This window comes from Pristiophorus japonicus, chromosome 3, assembly GCF_044704955.1.
Source record: "Pristiophorus japonicus isolate sPriJap1 chromosome 3, sPriJap1.hap1, whole genome shotgun sequence".
NCBI classification, from domain to species: Eukaryota; Metazoa; Chordata; class Chondrichthyes; family Pristiophoridae; genus Pristiophorus; species Pristiophorus japonicus.
The window spans coordinates 274,941,922-274,953,607 of NC_091979.1; the positions used below are offsets into that span (position 1 = coordinate 274,941,922).

Sequence of the window (11,686 nt, forward strand, 5' to 3'; positions counted from 1 at the left end):
GTCCATTAAATCAGTGTGTTTTTCTGCACTTGAGCCACCTCATCTAATCCAATACTGTTTGTTCGCGAAATCCAGGTTCTAAACACCCTCTGTGCAGAATCCTTTTTGAAATTCCACCAAAAAAAATCCTGTTGTTTTATCTTTCAATGTGTCTGCTCTTAGTGCCTCACCAGCCAATGAAAACAATCAATCACTATCTCTTCATAATCTTGAAACTTGCATCAGATCATAAGAACCATAAGAAATAGGAGTGGGCCATACGGCCCCTCGCCTGCTCCACCATTTAATACGATCATGGCTGATCCAATCATAGACTCGGGTCCACTTTCCTGCCCGCTCTCCATAACCGCTTATTCCCTTATCGTTTAAGAAACTGTCTCTTTCTGTCTTAAATTTATTCAATGTCCCAGCCTCCACAGCTCTGAGGCAGCAAATTCCACAGATCCACAACCCTCCGAGAAGAAATGTCTCCTCATCTCAGTTTTAAATGGGCGGCCCTTTATTCTAAGATTATGCCCTCATCCCTTAATCTTCCCAGCTGTAGTGAAAAAGACTGTTCTCAAATCTATCTTCATAACTGTAACCCATCAACCTTGCACCTTTTCCAGTGCTATTATTTCCTGGGTGCTCAACCAATATTGTCAGGCATGGGCCTTTCTTTTATGGTTGTGAACACAGGTAAAAATAACTGACACAAAACATCAGCTTTCTATTTTAAAACACTAAGAAGTTTTTGGCAGGCTCAGAAGGAGAATGAGGAGGGTCGTTGGGGAATATTTTGTTGGTTCAGCAAGGTGACTCACTAATGTGGGGAAGCATAGCATATTCATTTATTTTGTGTTATTACATGAAGATGAACTGGACTGATTGAATTAATAAGTTAATTTGTAACCACTGGTCTAAAGCAGCTTTAAGGATTTGTATGTAGTCTAGTCTTGCGAGGTGTTTTCTTGCTCAGTCTTAAAGATTGGGCAAGCACGTGTGAAAGATGTGAATTTCTGATTCCAAGAGGTATCATTGCAAATCTGTGTTGCGTATTGAGGCAAGGTCAGAGGAGGGAGATGTTCCGGAGGTGGAAGTAGGAAATCTTTGAGAGTCGGAAGCCTAGCTTGGGGTCGAATTCGATGCTGCGGGGGCAGGAGATAAGCAATTGCTGGTGATGCTTTGGCTCAGATCTTACAAGAGTGGAACCAAGTAAGAACAATTCCACTGAGCAGGACAACAGAGGGAAGGTGTTATAGGAAGATTGTGTAGTTGACCTTGTCAAAAGCTACAAAGAGGACAAGGAGTGATCATGCACCATGATCACAGCTATTTGTGACTTTCGTTCAGGTCATTTCAGGGGCAGAAACCTGATTGCAGAGATTCCCTCTTGGAGTTGTATGAAAGATGGGTACACATATGGGAGGAGACTTGAGCAGAGAGGAGGCGTTGGAGACATGGTGGTAATTTGCAAGGACAGAGAGGTCAAGGGTGGGGTTGAAGATTTCAGTTTTGAAAGAGCTGGGCCAATACCTGGATAGAGGGAACCATTTGTAAATGGTGTAAAGTATAGCCAGGCAGGGATGCTTTCGTAAGGGTCAAGATGTTGTTACCAGTGAGTCAGGTTTCAGTCAAAGCCAGGATGTCAATGCAGTTGTCATCAATAAGGCCATGGATACAGTGGCCTAGTTTCCAAGTGAATGGGCATTAAATGTGGAGAGGCTGGTGGTTGTTTTGTGTGTTTGTTTGTTTACTACAGATCCCAAGGCAGTCTGGGTGAGTGGGACATGTTGGTGTTGGTGAAGTTAACCCCCACTGGGTGGAAAGGCTGGCGAGAGAGCAGGGTAAGGCAGGCTGCTCGGCAACGGGTGCCTCGATCTGCCCTTTTGGAAAATGCCAAGAAGGGGAAAGAAAGATGGAAGTAATAGGTATGGGTCCAATGTGGCAGGCAAAATGTGCACACGAATGTACACTGAGCGGAGGGTTACTTGGCATGGCAGAGATTTGAAGAGATGTGTCCTGATTGTAAACTGAGGACCTTCTAATCCAGGTGCCTTGTATCATATTGTTAAACCTTGTGTACTTGGTATTTTAATGTTACAATAAAATGTTGCAGTATCTAATTAACCAACTGTTACTCCACAGGCACAAAACTTCACCAGATCAAAACTGATGGATTGTATCCTCCATATTCTCATTAACTGCTTCTCGTGTTACTAATCTGTCCATTATGTTCTGAACGGCTATCCGCTCCTCTCAATAGCTGTTGCCCTCTACTTCTCTGATCTGCTGACCTAATCATTCCTCTCGTAGTCCGTGCCTCAACTCCCACTCTATTCCCCTAGCTTGATCCCGTATTCCTTTTCCCTCTCTCCACATATCTCCTGTTTCCATCCTCCCACCATTGCACATCCCCTTCCCTATTGCTTAATTCCTGGATCACACTTGGCACATATGATGCCAAAATGCATGACATTTCTCCAATGTTCTTGTCGATGGGATTCTGTGCCCAAATATTCCTCAGAACTCACTTGCCTATGTATAAATGCAAAAAAAATATCCTACCCAGTGCATTTATTTCAGCAAATCGCAAAATAATGGAGTGAGCATTTCGAAGAACTCTAGCTGTGCTTTAGTTATTTACAAACCATAGCGGTAGTATAAAGCTTCATAATCACAGGTCTTTAACAATTTCATGCTCCTATGGAGAATGCACTGGATCATGTAGTTTATATATTTAGATTGAAAATTTTTATTAAGTTGATGGTGCACTGCAGGTGAACTTGAAAACGTATTTAAATCTCTTGGGCAGATAATGCAGTTTATATTAGTTAAAATTAATTATAGACAAATATAAAAATGGTATTTTTGAACAAACAAGTGGCAATAGTTCTAAGTCACTTTTCTGAATTTTTTTTTAAGCTTCAGACCGGAGAAATGTTACTCCTTCAGTTACGCCACTCTTCGGTGACATTGGGTTCTGCTGTGCCAAATCTTTTGGACATAAATCTACGTTGGTGCAATACAGACGTAAATGCAGAATCTCGCATGAGCAAGTTTTTTGTATGGGGTCAGAGCAGAGAGCTTCAGCAAATATATCTCCGAATTGGCGGCAACAGTCGAGGAAATACATGCAGACTAATGATTTGGTGTAAAACCTGGCATAAATCTGTTGCATGCGATTTTCCTCAAAACATCGCACAACTCTATCCTCGTGCCATAGTTATGCCGAAAAATTGCAGCAAATTCCTGCTGAATCTACCATGTTTCCCCCTCTGCCAAGAGCAAGAGCCACCAGGAATGGGGGAAAGGAGAGACTGGGCTAGTCAGTAGCAAGAGCTGTTTGGAGTAATGCCAGAAGCCAGTATTTTACATTTGAATGGCATCAGAAGCTGGGCTGGTCAGGAGGAAAGAGCCCCGGTAGGAGATTGGCAGCCAGTCTGGTTAGGAGCAAGAGCTGTGTGTTATGAAGCAGAGAGTTGGCATTTTAATTGTGAGCAGGGCAGTGCCAGAGAGCAGAGCTCTGGAGTGGTACACAGCTGTTGAGAGTAAATACAGAAAGTGAAATAGTGAGGTCAGCAATACCACCAGGCCGCGAGGAGGAGGGCAAGAGGTGGGAGGAAGTGCCTCCAGAGCCAGCATTTTGAATTGCAGCAGAAAATGACGGAGGCAAAAGTATTAGTTGGGTGAAGAAATGGCATCAATGGGAGATGCTATAATGTCATTAGCGGAGGAGGGGCAGGGGGAGGGGGGCTGGGGGGTAGCTGCAGCTGCACTGTGACTGTTGACACTGCAAAAAGTAATGGGAAATGTTGACAAAAGCGTTACCGAAAATAATGACATTAAGACGGGCAGTGGCCTCTACATCAGAATTTTTAGAGATATACTTTTTTGAAAAATGGAATAAAACATTGGTCATAATTTGCTGTAACAGAGCAATAAACTGTGTCCTCCACTTGCCCTTCCCCGTTTAACCACGAGGATATTTTGTACTTTAAGTTGCTGAAAGTGCGAGCTGATAACGGCGTAGCGAGGGACACCGTGCATCTGGGGCTTGAGTGGACAGGACAAGCAACTGTGTAGCTCCTTAACCAATCAGATTGAAGCATTGTGAAATTAACAATGCAGGGACTGAGATGGAAATGTAAAGTAGAATGGGTGAATTCAATGCTAAATCAGGTACAGAAAGAGGAAAAGAATGATGGGATTGAGAGAGAAAAAAAGACAAAGGGTAAGTTTTTAAAAAAAAAATTAACATTTACATTTTTTTAAATCCCCAACAACGATTAAAACCTGAAGGAATGAGACTACACACTTGTAATAGTTAATTTTCAGTGACCGAGGTGTTGCTTGGCAGTAATTAACACTTACCACATCATTAAAAGGGTATTTGGACTTGAAATGTTGAGACTTAACTTTCTGTGGCGAGTTTAATTTGTATCTACCGTGCAAGTACAGCAACTTCATGCTGTTTAATGCATTTCGATGGTGAGGCAGACAGCGAGATGACATTTTCGTGAAGCTAATGGCGGCACATTGTATCTTGGACAGCAACTTTTGGGTTTCCACATTTAACCATGCATCTGCCCTCGCCTGAATTAGCTGTAGCATTTGCTCATATAATGGCGAATGCCATTAGCCTCACTGTTATTTGACAACAAATTATGGTCCATTAAAAGTCTTAATGTAGATTGTGGAAGATGTAGTGATGGATAATTTACAATTCCAAACAAGATTTAAGATCCCATTGCGTAGAAAATAATGGAAACCCAGAAGTGGCTTGCCAGGTAATCTTATTGATGAGTTAATTTGATATTGTTACAAGTTATCTACCTCAAAATAAATTTGTTGCCTGTGTCTATTTTCTGTAGTTTTAACTTTGGGATTGGAGGGGCAGTTTTGTTTTCATTTTTTTTATGTTGTGTGTTTTGAAGAACATCCCCAGGATGTCACAGTTGATGCATGGTAATGTCTTTGGTGTACTCACTACAAATTTATATGCATTTAATATGAAGTGTCTTCAACTTACGATCAATGGGTGGGGATGATATTTCATCAAGTGGCTAGATGGCATCCTAAACCACAAAAGGAAAGTACAGGGTGACTTATTTTTTGAGGCAACCAAGGAGTACAGATTGCTCATGACCTTGGCTGTTGGTTAAGATCCCAGCAAGCAACTGCTGTCTGATTTCAAAAACAAGATTGTTTACGTTATGATTTTTCTTCCACCTCCAAGTATCCATTTGATATGTACAGCAGTGCTGCTTTAAATTACTCAAATGAAGTCTGGCATGTTGCCATGTGTTGCTGTCAGTGGAAGGTTTTTCTATTTTGAAGCAGGTGTTGCTGACAGCTTGGACATTTCATGCAATTGATGCATGATGACGTGGTCACTAAGGATTAAATATGTGACACAATCACCAAGAATAATCCTCAATAGATTACCAAGAAGTAACGCTGCTGTGTCTGCTGATGGTGTAAATTTTAATCGAGTGTATGTTTGTTGCAAGAGTGGCAATGAGACTTGCCACTCCAGAGGGACTGCCAAGCAAAAAAATAGGTTCCAGAAGTTGGGGAAATAGACCCTCAACCTTTTGGCAAAATTTCCACATTTCCAGTTTTTTAATCTCCCAACACCCGATGAGAAATTTGTATGTTGCATCTGCGTATAGAGTTGTGATTTTAACTGACTTGTATTATTGTTTCACGACACTCAGTAAGTTATTTCAGTGACTGAATCTACATTTTTTTTAATCAAAAATGGGTATGTTGTAAACTGTCAAACTTTACATCTTATTTAAAATCTAAACCAATTTTTTTATTTAAAGATTTAATACAAATTGAATTGTCTTGCTCATTTCAGCCTGGAGCCAGTCTAGAGCAGACTCACATCTTTGTTTTGGCTCACATTCTTCGCCGACCAATTATAGTCTATGGAGTGAAATACTATAAGAGTTTCCGTGGTGAGACTCTAGGGTACACACGATTTCAAGGTAAGTAATTTGCAAATATCAAAGTCATCTTGTATAAGCCTATTCTGAGAACTGTTCCAAGCACTGACTTGCTTACTTTATTAAATAGGGCAGCCTAGATTACGTGCTTAAATCTCTGGAGTGGGGCTTGAACATATGACCATCTGACTCCGATGAAATTGCTACCACTGAGCCAAGGCTGACAATTAAGTGATACTGGATGATTCTTGAGACCTTAGAAATGGTGGAATGGGTTGCTACTTGCTTTCCTGTACCCACCCACCCAAGTATTTGTGGAAAACTGGGATTATTCTGGAGGAAATCCAGCTCCTCCTGTGTTCTCAATACATAAGCATGCATCGGTCTTTTAAGGAATGCATTTTGTTATGCAATGGTGGCAGGTCTGCCTTGCAGTTAGGTTTTTTAAGTAGATGGGATTAATTGAAACTTTAAGATGGTAACTTTTTCTTAACATTTGTGCTTTTACTGAACTGGTGCTAGAGTTTTCTGTGGGTAGTCAGATTAATGAAAGCAGTAATGAATAAGCTTTTGTAATTAAATATGAGCATCATGCAGGCAGGTATTATGTTGGACATTTTCTCAACATTGCAGAGGATATTTTTAAGATATGTCTCAATTGGTAAAATGATTTCAGTTGATTGGTGAGGTAGCTGCTTTGAACAAATACATATTTGACAAAATTGCTGCAGGTGAAATGTCAGCTGATGTGGGATAATGGTTTACGATCAGGACTGTTCTCAGAGCTAATCTAGAAGATATAGAAACATGGGTGTGGCAAGTTTTTTTTTTAAATAAATTGCGCTATACAACTGATCAATCAGAATACTTGGCTTGTCTATTGTCAGTTGGATTCCGAAAAGAATAGAAACCGAATCGGGCTCAGTAACCATTCAGTTGCAGAACAACAGGTTTATACAGCTTTTCTCTAAAATAGAACCAATTGATCTCCATCACTATGTGGTAATATTGTTGCCAACACTTGCAAATCTGAGACCTGAAAAAACTTCTAATTTAGGTTCACATCAGAATAATGAGGATGACTCTGCTCCTTGGCCAGGGCTCCTGCTCAGATGCTGCCCCAAGGCTCTCTTTTGAGAATTGGCAGTGCTGCAGCACTTAATTTCCCATTATTCACATCATCCCTCATCAATTTACAAACCTACATAACTCCAACTCCATACTAATTTCCAAGGCTTTTAGTAGATTAAGAACCACACAGTTGTATGCAGTCTACTGTTAATTGAAAGTTTCAGTATTTGTAATACAGTTGGACCTCTCTGGTCCGGCACCCTCGAGACTTGACCGGTGCCAGAACAGAATTTTCTGAACCACGGGAAGTCACCATATCTGACATCTGATAGTATCACCATGAGTTAGAAGATAAAGGCTGGTTAATACAAAATCGGCAAAAAAAGTATGTGTTAAATAATTTATTCACACTTCTTTAGCAGTCACCTGAAAGCACTTCAAATGAAAATCTCTCGGTGGCATTGTAACTTCCTCGTGAATTGCAGAAAACTCTTTATTTTTTGGCTTTTTATACCAGAAAAGATGAAAAGCGGAGTTCAAAGTGAAAGCAAGTGATTCTCATTCAAATCTAAGCAATTTCGGTATAAAACATTGCTCCCAATATGAAACCTTTGTATCATTAACATCCAGACTATCACATTTTAAAGACCAAGCAAAATCAGTGCATGGACCATATTGAAAGCTACATTCCAATAATATTGGACTGACCATATTACAAGGCAATGGAGGAATCCCATTTCTGTCGACAGCCCCGGGCTCCTGTGTGCGTGTACTGGAAGCCTGTGGGGGTGGGTGGGGGCTCCCTCAGCCGAACGCAATGGCTGACTGACGGCCATTCCAGCCGATTGTCAATCAAAGCTTTTTTTTAATAAACCCTCCTCTCCCTCAGGCCCAACTAATGCCGAACCACAGATGTTTCCGGATTAGAGAATCCCGGACTGGAGAAGTACAACCTGCACTAGATAATTTGAATTTTTAATGCAAAAATGACTTTAAATTAACAGGATTAAACTGTACTGTAATAGTTTGAACTTTTGAGTTGTCCAGTTTAGTGGGGAAGAATACCTGGATTGCTTAATATAATGCTTAATTCATATACAAATAAGTATCTATTACTCTTGACTACTTTATACTCATGCGCACACACACCTCTTCCATAAATCAAAGATTTTGTAATGTGTGGTTGGTAGTTCGGATACTATTTCTAATTTTTGCATCAAGTCTGGAACGATGACTGCAAGCAAGTTGTTTGTCTAGCCTAGAACAGAAGATTTGTGAAACGTGTAGTTCAGCCCCTGATAACAGATGGTGTAATTATAACTGGGAAAGATTCACAAAGTGAGAGCTGAAATTTTGATTGGTTTACTTAGCCTGATTTATAATCATTTAGTTATATTTGCGTCCTTCCCTTCCAGCACCACTCCACCCGTTAAGAATTTGACCTTGTGTACAGAGAAATTTTTCAGCTATGTAAGTAGGAGTGTCAAAGAGCAGTTAGGCACTTGTAAAAGATGTGTGTGGAAATATTACAGGGAAATTTGGAAATTACAAATGTTCAAATAATTATTCATAATTATTTCAAAATATATATATTGTGAGGAGGTCAATGAAGCACATTATAATGCAAATATGAATAGATGATGCACCCTAGAATTCTCCAGGAGATGGGCAAAGATTTTAGGAGGTACATAAATACATGGCTATAATGGAGGACAGCAAATGCTGTCAGCAGTCAGAAACTGAACGGTATGCATGCATAGCATTATAGATCAGTTAGTCCAATGTTTATGATGGTTATTAGATCACTTTATTAATATTGGATTCAAGTTTCTTGTCTAATGATACGACACTCTCTTCCTTCTCAGGTGTGTACTTGCCTTTGCTATGGGAACAGAGTTTCTGTTGGAAGAGCCCTATAGCTCTGGGGTATACAAGGGGCCATTTCTCTGCACTGGTCGCAATGGAAAATGTTGGCTATGACAATCGAGGTGCTGGCGCCAACCTAAATACAGATGATGATGTTAACATTACCTTCTTGCCACTGGTGGACAGTGAGAGGAAGCTATTGCACATCCACTTCCTTTCAGCTCATGAGGTACATGTAGATGGCTGTTTTGACATCCCATTGTATACGACATTACATTTCTTTTTTCAATTTTTGTTACCCAGATCAGTGTAGTTTTAACATGCTTCAGAAAATAACAAAAATTAACTTCAACCTATGCATTTGTTCTCTTGTTTTTGTCCTGTTACTTAATTCACAACTATCATAGCTATATAGGGGATGCAGCTTGTGAACAATGGTGGTTGCTTTTGCAATCCCTCAAATGATTTTATTTAAAATGTTTAATTTTATTTGGGCAATATTGTTTTTTATGGAGATAGTTTTGATTGAATAATTGCTATAATGGCCTGAAGGTGTTTTAAAAATGGATGACATTGGCAGTGCAGGAATACAGTGCATTTGAGATACATAAATTGTGATGCTGAAAAACACTCTTTACTGCAATAATCATCTTCTGCGATAATCATATACAAGATTAACAACTTTGCTTTGCCATTCTTGTGTCCATTTTATTTTAACTTTAAGTTTACTTTTGTTTTCTAACTAATGTAATCTATTCCACTTATTGTAGTCTTTAAATTTTGAATTCTCACTTGCTTTTTAGCATCCCTGTTCCCACTATATTTTGGAAGTCTGAGCAACAATTCTTTTCCAAATGAGATATTCGATTAACTAAAGACAGGCTTAAAAGGCCTTTTTTTAAAAAAAAACTAGAACTATAAAAATCTAAAGATTGACCTGGTCATGCCAGGACTGAGATTTCTGTGGCAAAACAGCAAAAGGCTGTTGATGATACAGCCCCCAGAAGAAGTGTCCTGACATAAGTCAACTTGTCTGTTTGCTATTGCTTAATATGTGAAGTGTATAAAGTTTATAATTAAGTGAACAGTTGGTGTCACGTAAGCAGCAAAAACTCAACTTGTATACAGTATTTAGTTGCACTAGATTTGTGACTTGAGTGATGCAAGATATCTGATGCTTCACTGGCAAACTTATTGATGCTGAATTATAAATTGGAAATAACTTTTTTTTTACAGATTGGTAATGAGGACCAGCAGGAGAAACTACTGAGAGAATGGCTTGACTGTTGTGTCACTGAGGGTGGAGTTCTCGTTGCTCAGCAAAGGAGCTCCCGTCGGCGCAACCATCCATTGGTTACACAAATGGTGGAGAAATGGTTGGACCGTTATCGGCAGATACGACCATGCACTTCTCTTTCAGATGGTGAGGAAGATGAGGAGGATGATGATGAGTGATGCAAGGTATCTGATGGAGTCATGGGCATTACTTCGCTGGGAAGCCTGCAGAATGGACTCTTCTAGTTTGTCGTGCATCATGGAAAGTTTGGATACCAAATAGAAGTCGCGTTTGAGATCTGATCTTTGGCAACAAAAAGGCTGACTTGTTGTGCCATGTTGAAATCAGAACTGGCGTGGTTGGACAACAATAAACTATGAATGCTAAATTTACTTTAATGTTAAGAGAAAAAGCTTTTTTTCCCCCAAACTGTACATCCTTAGCTATAAATGTACTGCATGTGGTTGTGTAAGAACTTGTGTAACAGGGAAAAAAGTATACCAGCATCTAAAATAATTGAATTTATATCGGTTTCCTAACAAGGGCACTTAAAAACTCCTCATTTTAGATTCCAGTTTGTTCCTTCTAGATTTATTTTATTATAGCCATTTACAATCTATAGTCAACGTTTTTAAAATACTTGTGCATGTGTTCTTTGAGAGATATTTTAATGCCAAATTATGTTGCTGAGGGACAGTGACAGGATGTGTACTGGGGTTTGAAGAATAAGGGGCATCATGGATGGCTTAAACCATCATGAGAACAAGTGCATGGGTATTCTTTTTAAATGCAGTAGGATTGAATACTATAATGAAGCAAAATCTCTAAGGAACAAAATAGAGATGTTGGGTTGTGTTTGAAAAGTGTTCACCAAAATATTGTCTTTGTTTCTGATTTTTTTTAAACTGTTACTCTCTATAGTATGGAGTCGGCAAATTATTGTTTTCAAGTTCGCAGAGATCGTACATGTTCTCATCTCTTCACTAATGTTCACTACTGCAAACTTAGTTTAGACCCTGAACTCTGCCAATAATTCTGTTCTGATAAGCCTATTTATTTTAAAGTGACCTGGAGATGAGGTACTTTTTCCCCATAAAATTAAGTTCAGAACCAATTGTGTGGATTTTGTTGATTGTTCACTCAACCCTGATGAAGAATTTCATGTTGCACAAATACATACTCTTGCTGTGAAAATGTTGCTGAATGTGCTGTTGACTTTTTTTGTCTATGCAAATGCTGTGCACCACTGCTAAGCCAAAGGTTTCCACTTAACAAGGGTATTATACTGCAGTTGCATGTGTCTCACTGAAATTTTATAATTCTATTCAGTACACTATTGAGCTTTACAAGAAATACTTTCTCTCTCAGTAATATTCTAGGCATCCTATGCGAATTGAGTTTACTATGTAATCCCTAATGTTCAATACTTGTCACATCAGCAGCCATGCAAATTAAACTACATTGATGTGAAATATTTAGATGAGTATTTTATGAAGAAAATTGTAATTATCTGTTTCAAAAGACAAATTGAAATGTAACC

At 39.3% G+C, this 11,686-nt stretch overlaps 1 protein-coding gene across 7 annotated transcripts in view; it reads left to right on the forward strand.

Annotated features, from left to right (window-relative positions):
* The window catches only part of LOC139260295 (ubiquitin thioesterase ZRANB1), an 85,789-nt gene extending 74,445 nt beyond the window's left edge, over nt 1-11,344 (forward strand). For all 7 annotated transcript variants that reach the window (XM_070876734.1, XM_070876727.1, XM_070876729.1 and 4 more), the window contains 3 exons: nt 5,846-5,975; nt 8,870-9,099; nt 10,107-11,344. In XM_070876734.1, the coding sequence (XP_070732835.1) occupies nt 5,846-5,975; nt 8,870-9,099; nt 10,107-10,325 (579 nt within the window). In that variant the 3' untranslated portion in view covers nt 10,326-11,344. The remainder of the gene's footprint in view (nt 1-5,845; nt 5,976-8,869; nt 9,100-10,106) is intronic.
* The last annotated feature ends 342 nt before the right edge of the window (nt 11,345-11,686 follow it).